Consider the following 21,263-nt stretch of genomic DNA (forward strand, 5'->3'; position numbering starts at 1 on the left):
ACAAGGGACAAACTAACTTCATAACTCTGTCTAGATACGTACATATAAAGAGCTACGGTCTGATAAGCAACACTAAATACAAATCAAGGTTAACGTTATATCCATTCAGATAACTAACACCAAATCTATTTAAACACAAATGGGGTGAATTTATAGTATATAAAGTCTTGTTAAATACCTGAAAGGTGGTGGATGCAGTATACTTGATTAGCACAAGGAAATGCCAACCTTATGGATCTACCGATCGATTGATGCATGTCTGTTGCCACAACAACATCTTCATTCATAGCATACTTATCGCCAAGTACTTCGGATAACTTTGTCATAAACCATTCCCAAGATTCATTATTCTCTGAATCAACAACAACAAAATCCATAGGATAGATCGACTCGTCGGGATCCATTCCAACGGCTGACAGTAAAACTCCTTGGCGTGGCCCTGTAAGATGTGTACCATCAACCGCAAATGCGGGTCTGAAATAGTTTTTGAATCCTTCAATACATACTCCAAAAGCAAAGAAATAATATAGAAAAGAATCATCTGAATCAGTTACAATCTCGGTAACAGTACCCTTGTTACGAAAACCAAGCATGTGACTATAACCAACGAGGTGTTGGTACGATTCATCGGGGCTACCTTTGATCAGATCCATACCGCGCTTGCAAGCGTTGTATGCCTGCCGGTAATTGATAACCACTCCATGTTCCCTTTTTAAGTCCTTAATCAGTTGTTTTGGTGTATAGGCCGCATCTAGTTCTTTGAATTTGTGCTTGAAAAGCTCTGCAATTCCAGCAGCGGCCGCTTTGGTTCTCAATTCAGGGTCAGTCCTTTTGTTGCTTTCACAAGTATGTACATCGTTCGCAACTGTGAGTTTCCACCACCCACAAGAATCTAAGGGAACTGCTCGAAGACGCCACTGGCATGTCTTGTCTTTGCATTTGGCAATAAACCTTTGGATGTCGGATTTAGAAGCTTTGTACTCAAAATTTCTTTCTACTTTGGCTATTGCAAGAATAAGTTTCAGCACCCCCTTGCTTTTGAAAGTGTTACCCACACGTAGATCACTATACTTCATTTCCTTTGGGAGTTCATGAATATCTAGTATTGGCGCTGGAGTTGATGGCGCATCATGAAGACAGCGGAGTTTCTTGGATGATGAAGCCATTACTGGTTCAAGACATCTCCTAGCCTTTGGACCACTAGTACGCGCTGATAAAACAAAACATTCAACATTAGTGTGACAATTTGGTCAGGACAAACATAATAAAAAAAGTACAATACTAAGAGGGACAAATTAACGTACCTTTAACACCACCATCTCCCTTGGCGGTTTCATTCTTGGACTGATAATCCTCACTGGAACTCGACGTCAGATTGTTAAGAGGGGTCAAGGGAGTGTGGGGAAGCATCTTGGATCCGCTGTCATCTCCAGTAGTTGTTTTGGGAGTTACGGGAGAAATATCTACTTTTACTTCTTCTCCATATTTGATTGTGTAAAAGCTTGGGACTCCACATGTCTGGCCAACATAAAAAATCAAAATTTCTTCGCTAACAATCTTAATCCTTTGCTTAAATACGGTTTCCGGGACATCTATGAGGCCATACACATCAAAACAAGGTTGGTGCAAGAAACCTAGAACATCCATTGATGCCTTCTTCACATCCTCAAAAGTGTACTTATCAGGTACCCCTGCAAGATGTGTCATACCTTTGTAGTTATCATTACCTTCTTTGTGCACCCATTCTCCATCGTAGTGGATGAGAACAGCTTTGCTTATCATTATGGCGACGACAAATTTGCAACTGCATTTCACAAAACATAACATACTATCAGTTATAAGATCATCCTGTATCATGAACCCTACATAAATTAAGTAACACAACCAAAAAATTAAAGATAACTCATACCTTATTTCACTGTAAACTATATAAATAAACATGGATTCGAATCCCCAATACATATTTAAGAACCCTAACTTTGAGTTTGAAATTGAAATTAACCCAAATTTAATTAACCCTAACTTTGAGTTTGAATTTGAAAGAGCTAAAAGTTAAGCTCACCTATAGATCCTTCCTTCTCTATCTCAGTTGGATGATTAGCTTTCATGGTGTAGCAGCTGCCATGAAAAAGAAAAAAAGGATGAAAGAAGAAGAAGAAGAAGAAGGAAGAAGAAGAAGAAGATGGGTGGGTTATGTAAGGAAAAGAGGGGTGTAACGGGGGTGTAAGGAAGGTGAAGCGTTAGGGTCCCGTCAAACGGTAGGGTCCCGACTTAGAGGGTCTTGACCTAGTAAAAATGTTATCACTTCGTTCATCACCGTTGTCACCTACGTGGTCGAGTTGAGAAAGGTCTTTAGGTAGGGTCCCGACTTATAAGTAAAAATGTCCTCACCTCGTTCGTTCTACTTGTCATCTACATGGCGCCTAGGTGGCCAAGTTAAAAGGTCCTTAAACTAAGGTCCTGACCTACTTCTAAGGGTCCAGACCTTTCAAATCTTATTTACTTCCATTAACAATATTATTTTATTAATAATCCAAGAATCCAGTATAGGGTCCAGTTAAAGGGTCCTGGAACTTGATAACAAAATATTAACAAAAGTTATCTTATTTTAATATTTTTTTCTATTAGAAAACTAGAGTGGATCCAAAAAGGTCATGTCCGGAGTCCAGACCCTGTCTAGGGACCCTAAACACTTAAATACCATTAAAAAAAATGTGATTTCCAAATTTTCAATTCAAAAAAATAAGATTTTTTAAAAATATGTTAGGGTCCAGTAGAGTGTCCTGACCTTTTCATCAGGACCTTTACACTGAAAACCACACAGAAAAACACTTACTTTAAGTTTTGAAAGTTGGAAATAATATTAAACAATTAAGGATCCTCTAATATCAGGCGCACAAATGTCATATAGTGACATTTTTGGTAGATTTGGAGTTAGGGTGGCACTTTTGGAAACACATTTCCAAGAATGACATTTTTTAGAATTCAGCTTCTCATCTCTCGGCATTGGGATCTCATATTCTTCTTGTTGCCACTGCCAACTTAACACCACCTTCCATATATTCTAACCACCAAGAGCTATTCATCATATCAGCACAAACCAAAACTCTACTGTCGAGCTCCATCACAGACGCAAGCAGCAACACAGGTCAACATCTTTTCTGCAGCTAACTGAATCCATCATTGCTAGTCACGTAAAGACGTGAAGAAGAAGACGATGGTGGTCCCCGTAACAAACTGGTGTCTTTATCCTCATTCAACTATCAGTCACAGAAGACTGATAGTTCAGTTTATAACAATTGGGTGCATCGAGTAAATGCAGGGGTGCGTGTATCAATTTTCTACATCTCAGTTTGTCGCAACTTCGACTCGCTTCAAATGCTCCTAACTTCCTCATGCGACGTCGGAATCACTCCATTCTTTCGCCGTTCTGTTCTTCTTTTCTTCCTCTTCAAGATGATGTAAAGAAATCTCGGATTGAGCTAGTTCCGCTTCTTTTTGGTTAAGACGACCTCAAACACCTAAGAAACTCAAAAACAAACAAAATCAAAGCATAATGATACAAAACTATCAAGAAGGAAAAGCATTTGAGTACCTAACTAGTGCAAATATTGCACCTATCACAAGACACACATGATGAAATTTCATCATGGGACGTCGATTTACCCGTCTGTAGTTCAACCAGACATTTTTGCTTATGTTTCTGGTTTGGTGCTGCATTCAAATGGAGAAAATATGAGCATCAGAGAAGCTTTCTTCATGCGGAGCTGCACACCTGGGTATGTTCTATCTTTTTTCATGAGACCTTATACTGTGGAATCTTATAATGTTGACAGGGGTGCTCGTCACATGGGTTTTGACCAGGTAATTCCTCCTCATCCACCAAAACCCTTTGTAAATAATCTGAAACATGTACTAGACACGAGTGCTCACACATAAGAGAAGAGTCTTTCATTCTTGCTCACAGGTAGAATACCAGTGATGACTTCTAAATATAAAGAGTTCTGGCAGAATGAACCATTTGGTCTTCATCAATTTGTAATTGTGACAGTACCACGTGATAAGCCCACTTCCCAAATCTTGAAAAATTACCCCAAATTGAGACCACCACTCCATGTTATTAAACGTAAAGCTTCTGATGAGTCAGCTCGGGTAAGGATCCGTGTCTTCAATCATCTTGAATTTATTGATATGACACTTTTTCGATTAAATGAGTCTCCAACGATCGAGACTAAGAGTATGATCTTCAGCCGCTCATGAAAAAAACTCCTTAAACGGCAGATGTTCAGCCTCCTACTTTTTTTTTCTAGTTTTTTTTATTTGTTTTAAACTCTTATTCCGCGGCTCCCACAGTAATTTTATTATTAAAAAATAAAAGATAAGCATAGGAGGCACATATTTAGACCCTTAGTCTATCAACTTGCTTACGTCAGAAATTCACTCTTCAAGCTAATCACTCACTCAATTTGGCAGTGAATAAATGTTAAAAACACTCATTCCATAACCCTTGCTCTTAGGGGTAATTTTTTGATTTGATCCCCCAAGAGCATCCATAATCGACGGGCAAAAAATGGAGCAAAACCAAATTTAATAAAAAAAAACAATCACAGTCGAGCGGAGTATAATCAAATATGGTTGAGTTTTCTAGGGTTCGGGAGTATATTTGGTCTGAAACCGGATGCAAAACTATATATGGTCAAACGGAAATTAAGATTGCGTCTCATAGCAGACGCGAGTATAATAACATGGGACATTGTTATAATAATCATCTGATGAGCAAGCGAACATGTAAACTCCACTCAGAACAGGCAAACATATAAACTCCGCCCCACTAGGCGTGGGTATTGTCTTCGCCAGATACCAGGCGGTGTTACATATGTACGCTTGTATGGGTTTTTGATATAATGTCATCCCCATTCAATCTAGCTACTATGTTTTTTCAATAGAGCCAAAAAAACAAAAAATGATTGTTTCACTAAGTGTACTAATTTCGCAAAAAACTATTACGATTGTGGGGATGCCACGAACCATTTCTGAGACCTCGTAAAATTTTAAATATGTAGTTGCTCCCGTTTTTTATGGAGTTTTAATGGAGCCACGTCCATGACTACGAAAAAGTTTTTTTTTTTTTTTGAAGGAAAGAGGTGATCCTCTCAATTTCATTGATATAGAAAGATTGTATACATCATTTCAAGATACATCGTTAAAAAACATAATAAAATACAAATTCTTTGTATCACAATAGTAAATAAATTATAATACAAATGTACTAAATACATGAATTTCAAGGAAATTGATGATACTTGAGGGACGACACTTGAATTAAAATTCTGCCATTTGGATTTGAAGAATTTGTCTTCTTCATCATTATCTTCTTTATTAAGATGGAACTGTCCCATATGGGAGTAATAAGCACAAAACACCGTTATCACAATCAAATCCGATAGCCGTTGTTCTTCATGAGAATGTAGAATTACGCCATGCCGGAAGAAATCGTCCTTAATGTACTTGAAACAATTGTAACAATCGTTTGAAATGCCTATAAGGCTATGAGAAATCTCTGATGGGTTTGATAACACCATAAGAGCAATAATGAAATTGAAATAGGAAAAACCTAAAAATCGCATTGAATAACGATGTTTTATTTAACATAATACTAATAGAAAATATTTACCTATTATATCCAAATCTGATTGGAAAAATATCCAACAGATTTGGAGTATAATTTTAGAGAAACAAAGATTTAGGAAGATTTGTTGTAGAGAATTTTTTGGAAAAAAACGGTTACGGGAGAGAAAAGAGAGAGATCACTACGAAAAAATATTAAAAGGCTGTTTAGACTTGGATATTATATAGTATTAAAAAGGTTGGATATTATATCACTATGAGAGGGAAAACTTTCATTGTCTAGACTGTTCAAATGACAGATATTATATAGTGATTTAAAGTACGACTGAAATCATGCGCACGTATAATGTTCTCCCTACAAGGAGATGACTATGCATCCACCTCATACCTCATTGTCTAGAATGTTCAAATGACAGATTAATAATATGATTTCAGGTGACTTTTCTCTGTTGTAGTTCAAAGCTGAACAAAGCTCTTTTCTGAGAGCTTCTGGCCCCACCGGGGTATATTTCAGCCAATACGATTGTCCTGTTATTTCACCCCACAGAAACTACGTCCGAAAACACAATCATCCAGAAACACCACCTATTCTAATTTTCTCTTTCGCCTCCTCTCTATTCCTCGCTCTTTCTTCCCCTCACCGTTACTTCTCCATTCTCTCTTTTTATTTTGCAGATTTGAAATCATCTAAAAGGAAGCTATTAGCGAAGGAGAAAATCAATAAAAATATTGATTCCTGCAGGTATACTAACCAATTACAATCCAAGATTCTTTCTTTTTTAGTCGTCGTTTCATCTTGATTGTATTTTGTTCTAATGATTTATTTTGTTTTGTTTTGCGGATTCCTTTGTTTTTCTAATTACTGTATTTTGGTTTTGTTTTGTAGATCAAATCTTATACCATAAACCCTACCCCTTTTCTCTTACTTTTTTTTTCTTTCTGAATCAATGAACCCTAACACTTTTGGTCTATTTTGCAGATACGAGTTTTCGTTGCTCTTGATAACAAAGAAATCCAATCTTTTATTGGTGTTAGGACACTGGGGGAAAAACCTCTGCGCAATCAGTAGAGTTAATCAATCGAGTTCATCTTCCTAAATCTCTAAGAAAAATCTCTTTGAACATTTTGTTCCGACAAGGTAAACTCAATTATTGTTTCTCTAATCTCTTACTCTATTAACCAGGTGTTGATGGTGGTTTTTATCTTAGGGTTAAAAACGTAAAACCTTAGTCAGACAGTGACGTCACACTTGAGTAATAATGTCGTCACTAGCACATTTATTAAACCATTCAACATGTCTGCGTAAAATTACCGGGATACCTTTTTTTATGTAAATGACATGCTCCACGGCAGAGCCCTCGGTACTGACTAGCATCATCTCTACACATGCCAGTCGCGCATGCTAGCCGAACGTGCCAATCACGCGTGCCACATATTTTAAACTAGGGTTTCGACACGCTAAACCCTAATAGCCATATCTCCGCGCCAAAGGCATGCCAACCATGCCAGCCGCACCGCCGTGCCAATGGCATGCCATGCCAGCCACATCTTCGCGCCAAAGGCATGCCAGCCGCACCACCGTGCCAAGGGCATGCCATGCCAGCCACATCTCCGCCAAAGGCATGCCAACCATGCCAGCCGCACCATTGTGCCAATGGCATGCCATGCCAGCCACATCTCCGCGCCAAAGGAATACCAACCATGCCAGCCGCACCATAGTGCCAATGGCATGCCATGCCAGCCACATCTCCGCGCCAAAGGCATGCCAACCATGCCAGCCGCACCACCGTGCCAATGGCATGTCATGCCAGCCACATCTCCACGCCAAAGGCATGCCAACCATGCCAGCCACACCACTGTGCCAATGACATGCCATTCCAGCCATATCCCCGCGCCAAAGGCATACCAACCATGACAGCCGCACCATAGTGCCAATGGCATGCCATGCCAGCCACACCTTGGCACCAAAGGCACCGCGATGAAGTTTTGCATAAACTTTGCTCACTCCGTACCAACCACCTCTTGGTTTTTGATGAGAACTATCCCGCTCTAATTCTCGACAGGAAAGTACAGTGGAATTGGTCTCTCCATCTGAATCTTCTTCTCCTCGATAGAGCTTGACTGTGTTGACTTCTAGGTGGAGTGGAATTGGTCTCTCCATCCGAATCTTCTTCTCCTCGATAGAGCTTGACTGTGTTGACTTCTAGGTGGTTTTCTATTTCTTTTTAACTAATATCTTTAGATTGAGACATTCTAGCTATACGAGTGTTGAATTGGGATGAAAATATTTAGAGAAGATTGAATTTGTGTTGAAAATATATAGAGAAGAATGAAGCTGTTATGAGTAGAGAAGATTGAATCAGTGTTGAATTTATAGGGAGGGAAAATATGACCGTTATTTGGTTGTTAAACAATGACGTTGCCGCATCAGCGGCAACTTGGTATACTCGGCTCAATCTGGTACGACCGCACCAATATGCAACGGTCATATCTGTTTGTCTCGGTAACCAGTTTTCCCACTGCCCAAAAGTAAGTTTGTCCATCCACTTGGCATGGCAAACTATCAAATTAGGCTAGTCCCATTGGAGTTGCTCTAAGAAGAAACTCTATACTAATCCATTCTCACACTTGCTAACACCAACTCCCACCCCCACAACTGTTCATATTCATTTCAACCATGTGGCCAGCATACATAATTATGATCATCTTTTTGAACTGATCAAAATCCTTGGATGGAATTTACAGTCAAATTAACAATATCCTATTTGGCGTGTTTAACAGAGGAAATAAATGTGATACGGGAAAAGGAAGAGACTCAGTTAAGAATAAAAATTACCAATTTTCTTTGCATTCGCTGGACTTGCAAGTTACAAGGCTGTCAATAATCAAGCTAATTACGTTTAGGAATGACTTCATTCTAACTTGACAAATGAAGTTGCGAGTTTTGCTTTCATGGGAAAGATGGGTACGAGAGTTGCTTTCACTTCCTAAACATACCTGAACCTTGAAGAGTCTTACAGTACTATGCAATAATTGCAGAATTTTTTACCGTTCCCATATTCGAGCAGAGTTCTTCAACCATTCACGTTCGGATACCGTCTTTGCAAAGGGTCGACAGTTCATTGACAACACCTGCAGCAAAATAGTATTCCCTATGGTCAAAACTCATATAAAGCTACGCCCTTCTTGTTTTACATGCAGCTATTGATATGTTCTTGTTTTTTCTATTAAAAAGTACTATGAAATAAAGCCAAAATAGTCGGAAGTCTTAAGGAGAGAGGGACGCACCTGATCTCGCAGCTTCTCTATTAAGGTTACGTAACTTTCATATTGAGCTGTTACGGAGTCATCTTGGTTTCTGTGTGGGAGTACAACTAAATTCATCCCCATTGAACTTAAGTTATCAGTATTGATAACATGAGGTTCAACATAATCATTTTGCTCCTCAGCCGTGGTCTCAGATTTTGTGCCTTTGAAAGATGAAGAACTGAAATAGTGTGACAGTCTCTTCCTCATCCAAGTAGCTTTATCAGGAGATAGGTCTTCATCCCACAACCTAGAGACATGAAACATTATTAGCACCAATATTATATGGATCAGGTTTTCCTCCAATTTGACTCTTAAGGCCTTACCGAAAAAAACATAGGCTATCATAGTTTTATCAGTTCAATATAATGTACAAGGCATGATGTGGAAGTAAATTTTCAATGCAATACAACGTACTTTTTTGCTTTGGATTTTGATACACAGTATGATATACTTGATCAGTTTGTTTATTCATTTCTATGTTAGGCACTCCATTTAACTGACAGTCCATCAACAAATTCGTTTCCAGAAAGGAACATGAGCTAAATTACATTGGAACCATGAAGAGTTACAAAAATCAAACAAATGAGATCCAGCAAAATGGCATTGCTCATATAACCCAGAGAGTGCTCAGTAGTTATTAATACTACTTCCATTTTTATTTAACAAAAGGCCAATCTAATTTGCCAAATCTTGTTATTGTCTTGCCTGAGGTATTCGCATAAACAAGATAAATTTCAAAATCAAGAAACACAATCTGTAGTTTCAATAATAAGGCGAAAGCACGATACCTACTTTGTATGAACAAAAACGGGAGCAGCCAAATACTCTATAACAGCTTCCTGCATGTTATCTTTGGGTTCCTTCTCGGATCCCATGTTGGGGGTTTGAGAATAAGAAGGCGTTAATGAAGAAGGATCCGGTATGCCATGCTTCAGCAGGTCAACCTGCATATGCGAAAAAGAAGAAGTTATTAGATGATTTTGACAGCATCAGTGCACCAACACACCTCAAATTTTAGTTTACCAAATCAAACGTACTGTTTTCACTTTTATCCTATCAGTGAGAGTACATTCAAAACGAGTCAGCTTTTACGTTTAACAATGGGGTAACCGATCAAAAGATATGAAAAAGGAACGACAAAGCTTTCTCATTAGAGCATTAGCATTTTCTGTCATCAGTTTGACCGTATCTGTTTGAGAACTTCATCTATAAGCTTCATTTAAGTTGCTGTAGTGAGAAACTGATATTTGCACTTTCCTTTTCTGAAACCTAAAGATAAGGAAAACATCTAATTTCTTCATAGATAGTGTAGCATCCTAGTATGTAAAGAAAGATGGCATACCGTCAGCATCAGATGCCACATGTTAATATCATGAGCTCCCTCAGACACAACTAGCAGCACATGACAAATGGATGCCAGAAAAACACCAAGCTAGAATGGTTCCTTGCAGCATCACAGAGAAACCATAACACCGTTAGATATGGTCACGTACTTACAGAATTATCCATATACAAATATTGACATTTGTTCCTATTAACGAAACAAAACTAAGTAAAAGAAATTTGTTTATATCAACAGCTACCTGAATACCCATCATCTCATGAGCTAGGTCAGCAGACAGAGTCTCTCCATTAGTTAAAGCAATTGTTGATGATCCATCAGGCCGCATTAGCTCAGCTAAAACAGAAGGACTGAATATAGGCTGCATAGGATAATATATTTATAAAGAAAACAAGCCCATGATAAAATAACATCTCTAATATCGGTTATACGTACAACACGAAAGACGACAAGATGAATACAAGATAAATAGCATCAACTAATTTTTTCACAACATATACATCTTTCATGCATCCCACTATCTTTTATTGTCATAGTTAACCGAGTTGTACATAGCTGAAGATATTTGTTTGATTGAATGTCCGAACATTCCTTTGCATATTATTTAATCATTTCAGTTACAAATATCCATTGGGAAAAACCTGCCAACTCTGAACTTTTAAGCATGTTCCCGAACTTAGGGAAGTAATACAGTGGATAGAGTTCAAGATAGGATACTGCTAATGAATAATTTCACTGGTATATACAGTATAGTATGTTCATAGTGGTTACCATATTAGTATTTTATGCCAAACAATATTAAAGACAGAGAATGTAATGAGCAGATGATGTATATGAAAAGGGTTACCTGGGTATCAAGAAGTATTAGCCTCTCAGAAGAAACCCTAAGTTCAATACCCACAGAACAATGCTTTGCCATAGCTCTAATCTCTTCCGATTGCGTCATGAAAGGTGGGAGCATTCATGGAAATCAATGCAGCTCTAGTTACTACAATCTAGATTGAACTGCACTGCCTAAGTAAATCCATATACCTAAATACCAGATTACAGGCAAACTAATACTAACCCAGACAAAATAAACTCGATTATTACTGATTCGACTCGTTTGGTTTCACACTTGTACACTAAAAATGCTTGCACTGGATTGTTACTGAATCACACGAGTACATCAAAAACGCCCTGTAAATATGAATTGAGATAAAACTTACCAGATGAACTCCCATCAGATCCATAGATTTCATTCAGAATCGTCGATTTTCCAACACCAGGAGGTCCAATTACACCAATTACAGTGAAATCAGTGTTTTCCGTCAGAAACTGCAGAAGAAGAATATTTTGTTTAAAAAGACTAAAAAAAAAAAAGATAAAATTTAAGGGTGAGTGAAGGAGGAAGTTACCGGAAGAACTCGATCAGCATGGAGATCCCAAGAATCAGAAAGAAGATTTAGGGATCCAGTAGAAGGTAAACGAGATCGAAGAGACGAAGATGATAAGGATGGGTCAGTTGAAGTAGTCAAATTAGGTTTAGCTAATAGGATTTTTGGAGCTAAAGACGACGACAAAGAAGAGGAAGAGTTGTTAACAGAAGAAGATGCCGGTGCACCAGCCATTGATATCACTAATGAGTTGTGATGGCTCGATTTCTAAACCCCGCCAAAACCCTCTTTCTACCAGAGCTGTAAATATAGAGGTGTTTGAAATTCGAGGAGGATGCCCGTATATACCTAGTTTTCTGGGCGGCGTGCAACCAACTTGGAATATAGGCTCAGTTGGCTCTTGCGCAACATGACACTTCGAAATAGATTGGCACTATCCAGTTAGTTCTAATGGCACTAGACGAGAACTCCTTCGGGTCGAGGGATATATACTGCGGACTACTGATTTGGAAGTTGCCAATTTTAAAAGAAAATTATAGAGGACTAGCCGTCTTTACTCTATCCAGCTAACACTGGAGTATGCAATTCTTTTACCAGTACTCCATTGCTCCAATCCCCATTGGCTCTTCTACTCCTCTTTCTTCTTACATCTCTGAAATATTCTCTAGGTGATCTCCGCCTGAGGCCACTATAGTTACCAGAAAAAACCACTCTACACGGACTTAAATTTTACATCATTAGAAGATAAACAATAGATTAGTAGTGTTGTTTTTTTATCACTAAAAGATGTTACAAGCAATGAATGTTGTGTCCATATTTCAAGCATAATAAGTAACCCGTTAATATCATTTACATGAAGAAGTTATGGGGGACTAACAAATACTAGGTTAAACCGAATCCCTATAAACCGTCTATAGCAACCATGGTAGTAACTTGTTTAGCTCACCAACCAGTCCTAATTCCAGGTTCAACATCATAGTGATAGACATATGGCGATGGCGGTGACTGTGGTGGTGAAGGAGAATTGACTTCATTCGTTGAGGTATGGTTCATGTAGTGAGATTGTCTCTTGTCGACTCTAACTTCCGTCATCTCTACCACCTCTTCTACCTCTTCAAATGACCTGAAAATTGGGTGCAAGTATGCATCAGCCAAGTAAGCTTTCAGGTTTAAGTTTGGCTCTGCAGTTCTCTCTATTCTATCTTTTTCCACGGCTTCCTGAAATATTTCAAAAACAACCAAGTAACTGTGAGCACTTCCAGTAAGACAGGTAAGAAAGAAAATTCAATTGCGAGGAACTGGAGTGAGGCTTTTGCTCACTAGGTATCTGCCACTTCCGTCAGGTCTGACTGGGGTCGAGTCCAACATGAGACCAAATTTATTTCGAAGGGTCGCCTAGTGGGACATAAACATTCATCTAACTCCAGACACATTACGTAACAAATGAATCCTAATGCACATTTGATGCAAATGAGCCAGACTCAGTGGCATAAAAGAACAAACATCCCATGAATACCAATTTTATGGATCAAACATTTTACCTCTAGTGGATACTTTCTGAATGCAGGTTCGAAGCGACTCTTGCAGTACTTTTGGAACCAAATTGTTAAAATTGGTAATAAAATAAGAAATGGTGTAGAATGAGCAGCTTTCTTTGTGCTGAGCAGTCCGAACAAAAGAAGGTGAGATATCAACAAGCTTCCAATAATACGGCTATGAACATGTGGCCAAAATGCAGCAACACTCTCGTATTGTTGGTTGTAAACATTGATTATCTGCGAATGGCGATCATAAATAAATACAGGGGTTGCGAATAGTTAATATTCCTTTCATTTTCTTACCTAAATTCAGAATTGAAATGTGACAAACTTTCTAGAAAGCAACGAGAATTTCTTAAAATGAGGAACCACAAAAACTTGGCAATTGCCAACCAGCTTAACCCTGCCTAAATTTTCAGTCGCGCCATTAAGTCTCTTGGTGACCGTTTTTAAATCAAGAAGGGATATTATGCATGATTTGTTCAAAAGTAAAATAAGTATCAACTAGCTTGACCCTGCTAGTATGCGATCAAAGGACTCAACTCGATTTTCTTGTTGTCTCTCTCTTTGGGAAATTTGTTGAGTTAAAGAACACCATATGATATGACAGAAGGAAATTTTGGAATCAGAAGTACAAACCTGATGACGGTAAACGAGATATGCGAAGCCAAAGAAGACAAGATTGAAAGGAAGAAGGATTGGAGTGATCACGGCATACACAATCCCAAGAAGGAAGTAAAACTGAAGTGATGGAAGAGTCTCTGCTAATTGAACGCTTCCAGGGTCCATTGCTTTCACTCGGTCTCTTTCTGTTTTCACTAAGAACACGTTTTTTAAGTGATATATCACCAAAGGCTTCAGCCGAAGAATCTCACTCGCAATGCCTGCCCACCCGTCGACCATGATATATGTGATAAAGAAAGTAGCCTTCATTGGTATTGAAACTCCAATGTTCCTAGGAATCCTGTAATTAAGAAAAATAAATTATTTGACTATTCCTGTAACATTCTATTACTGACAGTTTATAAAGACATAAAGGATTGTACAGATGTGTCTCTAGTAGAGTGGTATAGCAATAGGCTGTTGATAACCTCGACCTGAGTGATTGGACACTGTTTTGTTGAGACATATATGTAGTTTTTTTTTTTTGCCGCAAGGATAAAATTCATTACTAACAAAGAGGCAGATGAGGCCCTCACCGTGAGTGGAAAGAATTTGGTACATGAAAATTTCCATGACAGTATAAAAGTATCATTTATGTCTTTATAAATGATAGCATGGCCTCAATGTATCGGTAGAAAGTAGAAACAGAAAGCAGAAATATAGATTTACTAAAAGGGACAGATTATTACTGAGTAGGCGATTGATGAAGGAAAGCATCGAGTTGCTCAAAAGCTGTCCCAGTCACTATACTTCCCAAGAACACATTCACCAACATAAAATAGTAATATTTTGCTGCTGCTTTCCTTTCAAGTACGGATATTGCCAAATGGCCCTCAACCTTTGACATAATCATCAAAACCGTAGGAAGAATATACATGAATGTTTTAAGTGCTAAACCTGGAAGGAAACCTTGAAGAAATGACTTAATCACTCCCCTGCACAGTATTAGATGTGGATAAGTCAAAGTGACAACGACAAAATCCTAGAAAATAAAGTTTATGGACAAGAAAATACTTACAGTTCTATCACTGGCCTAAGGAAAGGTGTATCTTTTTTGAGACCCTCAAGATTCGCAAGTGATTGTACAAAAGCAATTGGTATCATGTAAAAGAACACCAAAGCAAATACTGTGATTGCTATTATAAGTTTTCGGATGCTTAGAGAAACAAATGGTATAGCTAGATTCCGCCAGTAAACATCACGTGGTTCAGGGGCCCAATAGGTTAACCACCATGTAGGATTCTTGCTCTGTTGTGTTTGCGCACATACAGCAGCAGCCCAACGAGAATCAAATGAAACAAAAGATACTGGCATAATAGACTTTGGATCCTTAAGTATCCTTTGCCGCTCAGACGCCATCTGGACAAAATAAGAGCAGAACAGTATATTTTAACACCTCAAACTCTTAGAAAGAAGAGACATCTTAAGTTATCGTTTCAAGTCACTGATCAAGGTGTCTGAGAACATGGATAGGCCAACGAAATTATCGGAGCCCACTTTTCCTATAAAATTTCTAAAATTGTTTCCAGATTGCCACAGCAGATGACTGTATCCTTCTCTTCCTTTTGATTTTTAGATTTTTGGGATATTACCAGGATTACATCCATACTCATTCAGCAAACCAACATACCAGTATCTTTTAGATCCTTGTTTTAGAAAACAATGAATTATATCTTGATTTTTAGATTTTGGGGATGATGATCAATGACCGATGACTTATGTAAATATTGAAACGATGAAGCTATTTATTGTTTTTTTAATGAAAAACAATCTGAAAACAAAAATGACAAGGAACAGCTTGATGCTGGCAACCGACATTGATCAATACATACCATTTTCTCAAGCTCTTTCATCTGGTGTTGGTAGAACTCAATAGAATCTACTCTTTTTCCCCACAGCCCACAAAATCCACTCTGAAACATTAAGTAATTAACTTTCAAAATTGAAGTACAAAATACTCAGTGTATTGTCAAATTGACGTTAGGTTTGATTATGCCATCGAAGTACTTTGTGTTTGGTACCATCTTTAGAAAAATGTACAAGGTAATGACTTACCTTTTTACTTGGCCTTTTCCCGGCTGGATGTCTTTCGAACTTCAGCTGGTTATAATCCAGCAACTGTTGGAGTCTGTCTCTTCGTCTTACAAGTTTAGCAAATTTGTTTGCATTGTAAACAGCCTGCAAGTCAAGTGTAACAATTAATTCAAATAGCAGTAGCACTAAAAACTACTAAATTTCCCACAAGACGTTATTATTAGGTTAAACATGATAATCATGGCAAGCAAATAACAACTGCTAGAAATCAGACGAACTATAAGTATCATGAATGGAAATATTACTTGATGACCGATATAGTGGTCCGAATGGTTATTCTGGAAAAAGTGATCCACGCTTTCTGATGTCGAGTGACCAGCGACATGTGGGATATTTCTAACTACTACCTGAAAACACCACACTTCATGCGCTTCAATAATAAACATCAAACATTTAACATGACATCATAATAAGTTCATCAGTAAACTCAGTGGATCATTCAGTAAGTCAAGAATCTATCAACATAAAAGAATCTAGGTAACCTGTTCTAATCTCCACACCAAATTTAGTAGGCCACTTAACACTCACCGTAAACTGATCTACACGTCGACTTTGTGATGCCAAAAAATGCAACCTCATGAATGCGACTCTATCATATTCCTTATATAGTATATAGCAGACCCAGAACGTGAATACATATGCCATTCCAATATGAGCCCAAAACCTGAAGTTGAACCAAAATTTTGGAGAAAAATATCAGCATAGGTCATTTTATAACAGTACAAAATTCCAAAACCAAAAGTGATATTAAACTGTGATAGATAAACCACATAATCCACAGTTAGAACATCAAAAGTTTAACATTTCAATTTATTCAAATGTACGAGTATATCTGTATATGATTAGTTCCTACTTCCTAGGCCTACGAATTACACAGTCCGCAGTATTGGAGAGAAAAAAACAACTTACTTTTCGGATTTAGGACTAACATTTGATATTGACAGTTTATCAATGTCGCTGATGACCAATTCCTTCCTTAGAAAAAAAAGTGTTCCACCTGATACATTGATAGGTAAAAGAACTACCAATGCAAGTATGGTTATCGGTATGAAAATCTTCAACCTGTCGATGAAACCAGAAAGACAAAAACAAAAGGTCAGAGCCAGAACCAACATGTATGAACATGAACAGAAAGCGCCACTAGACAAATTGAGATACATCAATGACTGCGTACATGAAGTTCATATACCAGCCAAACACATACCTATCTCTACTAAGTCTAAATACAAGACCAAATACCACCATTGGTTTTCATTTTCTCACGTTTCTTTGCATCGCTTTTGTTTGATACACTAATAACCCCAGAAAAAAGTTCGGGATACCTCTAGAAAAATTTAGCACAAAACACACACACACACACACCTGAAAACCTAATTAGAACAACAAAGTAGCATAATCGCAGAAGCTGTGTGCCCATTTAGATAGGGTTTTCCAATCAATCTAATTGCTACACCCACCCAAAAAAGAAAAAAAGAAAAGAAAAGAAAACAGTTGAAACCCAATCGAAGGGGATTCCTTGGTAAAACTAGAAAAGATTTAATCAATCACATTTGGAACCATCAAGTGACAAAACGGCATCTTGAACTTTTAAAGGGCTACAACCACTGACCTTGGATACTGAGAATACAGTACCCAAAGAGAATTCTTGCTAACATATAAAACACATATCTCAAAACTAGAAAACATAAACAAAAAATTGTGAAAGAGAGTAATAAAGGAAATTACCCAAGTACATAAATCCTGAGAAAAATAGCAGAATCAAGCCCAGCATGGGTGATAATCTCATCTTCAGACATACGAAGTGCTTGAGGCATCCAATTGAGAAAAGTAAGATATGTTTTGAAATTGAGATTAACGAATTTATCCACAAAATTCCCGCGGTTTCTAGGACTAGTTCTTCCTCCAGTAAGATACCATTTCGGGAAATAAACTCTGTCATTAATGGGCTGTAATCTCAGAAAAGCAAAAGCAAGCAAGAACAAAAAGGCAAACACAGTTGTGAACACGTAAATCACGAAGGCATCTATATGTTCACAAACAATGTTCGCATTCTATACACATGCTCGCACTGATGAGACGATTGTATTGATTCCTTGGCTCAAAACCTTCGGGTTTATCATTGCCTCGTCTAATATCATCACCAGAGGCGTTCACATAGAGGAAGATAAAGAAAACGAAGTGTAAAAGTAATACTCGTGGAGTATGAAATGGATGTAAAATGCTGAAATGTAAATAAGACTGGGATTTACGTGGTTCAGCACTAAGGCCTACATCCACGGGGTTGTCGTTTTCACTATGCATTTGATGATTACAGAGGTAGTCGAATGACTTTGGAGTTTACATAGGTCTGCGAATTTTAAAAGGTAAACTTACACTAACAATTCTTCTCTCTCGACTTCTCTCTAAACCTCTCTCCCTTTTTCGATCCCCCCTCTCTTGGTGGAGAGGGGGTATTTATAGGGTTAGAGTGTGGGACCCGTTTCTGAGAACCGTTGGAACCTTATGTTCTTGTGCTTTGTGTCCATCACGCAGAGGTCTTCGTTCACTGCTTGATCACGCAGAGGTCTTCGTTCATTGCTTGATCACGCAGAGTCATCCTCGTTCGTTCCACGGGTTGATCGACACGTACACTGCTCAGAGTGTTTAATGCGGGTAGTTGAGACGCATGCTCGTGTCAGACAAGTGTCTTCTGCCCCTGTCACGTCCATGTCAGTCAACCTTCTCTTCACCGTTGATCTTGGCTTCTTTTGGGGATGAGATAAAGCAACTCTTCGGGAGTTATTTGGTGCTCCGCAGTACACCGTGCTTTTGGTACATCCTTTAACTTCTGCCCTTGGATTTGTTCGGGCGAAGATCCGACGTCGACGGGATGCGCTTCTTGGCTGTGGGCGTGTGTCATCATGTTTTGATGACTTGGTCTGCATGCTCTCCACGTGTCTTCTCACATACACGTGTTTGATGATGAAATATGTACACACAATTTGCCCCTTTTCTTCGGGCTTGAGTGTCTAGTGGGAGCATTGAAGAAAACAGACGTTACATATTCCTCCTCTCTCCTAATAACTTCTCCTAGATACTTGGGTACGTTTCTCACTCGTGCATTAACTGCTCATTTAATGGGCACGTTTCCCATTTCTCCATTAACTTCCTTCTCTTTCTTTCGAGTATATAAAGGAGAGGAGAAAAAATTAATTTCATTCTCCTTGAAAATTAATTTCATTCTCCCTGTCAGACTTCATCCTTTGTTCTTCAACCATTAAATTCTCTCTGCCCTAGCATTAATCACGCTCGTTTCTTCTTTGTTTCTGGTTTGTTCTCTCATTTGTCTTCTTTTGGGATTTTGTTTGTGGTGGTAAGGTTTCTTTTCTTCGTTTCTGTTGTTTTAAATTTTGTGTTGATTGTAAATTTCCTGCTGTTGTTGTACCTTGTTTGTGATGAAGAACATCTTTCGATGCATGTATGCTAGTTTGTCCCTGATCTTCTTCTCAAGTCGAGGAGGCCAGTGTTTCAATTTTATTGATTGATTTTTTTATTATTATTTTTTTTTAGTTTTAGGGTTTCTGGGCTATGCTGAGATGAACTGTTAATTTTGTGGTTTTTTGATCTTTGGTGATGCCCTCGTGTTTGCTTCTAACTTGTTTTTTGTACCTCCTCGCAGCCATGTCTGACCGTCCGCGACTTCCTTATCAAACTCTGCCTTCCAGTCTGCCGAGATCCCCTCCGCGTAGAGAGTCTGATACATCTCCACATGGGGGAGATCTCTCTAAATTGTCGCAGATGGATCCCCGCGGTAATAGAGTTTCGTCTTCTTGTGGGACGAATGCTTCACCTCCTAGGAAGGGGGATCCATCAAAGGGCCCTTCCGGGTCTCGATACGCTGCCAGCCGTGCTCCTTCTCGTCCTCGTGATGACTCCAGGTGTACGCAGACACCTCCTCGCGGTGACACCTTCGATATTCCCCCTCTTCGTTCTATAGTGCCCGTGCAGAACCCTCTGCCACCGCCTCCAGTACTTTCTTTCAAAGGGAAGAACTCCAAAGGTGCTGTGCCGAGAGCTGAATCATCTAAAAATCCTCCTCTCAAAAGAAAAGCTTCCGAAGCTTTTGTTGGTTCGTCCGATCTCGCGGAAGAAGAGGAGGTTGTCCCGGTGATACGCAGCGTTTCGGTTAGCAAGAATAAAGTCACGTTTAAGCACATTGACCTTGAAGTTTTCAAGGAAAAGCATGAGCTCCAAGCCTTCAAGGTTCGTTTCTATGCCCCTGAGGATGATATTACTTACGAGCTCATCTCGAAGTATCAGTTTGATGAGTTTCATCTGTTGACTACGGTTGGAGCCTTCGAGGCGGGTCTTATGCTGCTGTTGTATAAGTCTGGTGATTCCTTTTATTATGATGTGCTGGCTGGTCGCGAAGGCTCTTCCAAAAATACTCATAGTCGTTCCGTGTCGCAATTATCGGGGAACTATCTCCGTGCACTGAGGGAATGTTATCTGCGGAGTAAGGGGGAGACGACGATGACATGTTACGTTCCAAATCCCGCTGAGAGGGAGTGGTATACTCCTGAAAACTTCAACAGCTCCTTTGGGGATTATGTCAATAGTAGGAACCGTAAACCGTGGAGTGTTAGTCTTCGTAACCTCGCTGCTCCTCGGGGCGAAATTCGTCTCTTAAGTGAGGTGAGCGATGCCAAACTGAAATACGTTCCAGGCACCGAGGGGTCGGCTCAGCGGAAACTTTTTCCTGCTCGTGAAAGGATCAAGCGTGACCATGATTATGAGTGGCATGCCACTGTTATTGAAATTGTTGGTCCTTGGGCGTATGGTTGGATTCCCGGTCCGCGCGGTTGGCGTCCTTCTGAGAGTAGCAGGCCTCGTGAATCTCCTCCTGCTCGTTATGGAGATTTCTGTCCCTGGCGTTTAAATTTCGAGGGCATGAACTTTCCTTATGCTCTCGACGTTGTTGATGGAGACGAGGAAGAGGGTTCTGGTGCTATACTTCCACCGAAGAGTGCCGCTACTACCAAGGTATGGTTATTGCAGATTCTGGCCGCGCCCCTCCTTTTTTGAAAATCAAACTGTGTATGAGGAAATAACTCTTTTTGTGGAACGTGTATTGGTTTGCAGGTGTCGAAAAAGAAAAAGATTGGGCCCAAGCAGTCTTCTACCATTGTGACGGGTGAGGCTGAGGTTCATGAAGAAGTTACCAGTCCGTGAACGAAGAGTTTGCCGAGGATGAGGAAATGTCTGATGGGGAAGAACGCACTGATACTTCCCCTCCTGATGTCGAGGAAGAGGTTGGTGCGGGTTGGGGTGTTG

At 39.1% G+C, this 21,263-nt stretch overlaps 2 protein-coding genes across 2 annotated transcripts; both read right to left on the reverse strand.

Moving 5' to 3' along the window:
- Positions 1 to 8,277: 8,277 nt before the first annotated feature.
- On the reverse strand, positions 8,278 to 11,990 carry LOC113304498 (protein SMG9-like). The gene is made up of 8 exons (XM_026553630.1): positions 11,677 to 11,990; positions 11,488 to 11,596; positions 11,127 to 11,242; positions 10,521 to 10,640; positions 10,280 to 10,369; positions 9,730 to 9,881; positions 8,917 to 9,184; positions 8,278 to 8,760 (listed from the first exon to the last, which is right to left on the reverse strand). Exons 1-8 carry the CDS (start codon positions 11,887 to 11,889, stop codon positions 8,674 to 8,676), a joined length of 1,155 nt encoding a protein of 384 aa, XP_026409415.1. The 5' UTR covers positions 11,890 to 11,990; the 3' UTR covers positions 8,278 to 8,673.
- Positions 11,991 to 12,382: 392 nt separating this feature from the next.
- Positions 12,383 to 17,959, reverse strand: LOC113305715 (CSC1-like protein At1g32090; the record flags this gene model as incomplete). Its single annotated transcript, XM_026554726.1, has 11 exons — positions 12,383 to 12,873; positions 13,197 to 13,430; positions 13,833 to 14,157; positions 14,546 to 14,791; positions 14,875 to 15,215; positions 15,689 to 15,769; positions 15,912 to 16,034; positions 16,196 to 16,297; positions 16,479 to 16,614; positions 16,860 to 17,012; positions 17,676 to 17,959. Coding segments are annotated over 11 exons (2,301 nt in total), but the record flags the coding sequence as incomplete, so codon positions are not given.
- Positions 17,960 to 21,263: the final 3,304 nt, after the last annotated feature.

The sequence above is a fragment of the Papaver somniferum genome, chromosome 8 (assembly GCF_003573695.1).
Source record: "Papaver somniferum cultivar HN1 chromosome 8, ASM357369v1, whole genome shotgun sequence".
NCBI lineage: Eukaryota > Viridiplantae > Streptophyta > Magnoliopsida > Ranunculales > Papaveraceae > Papaver > Papaver somniferum.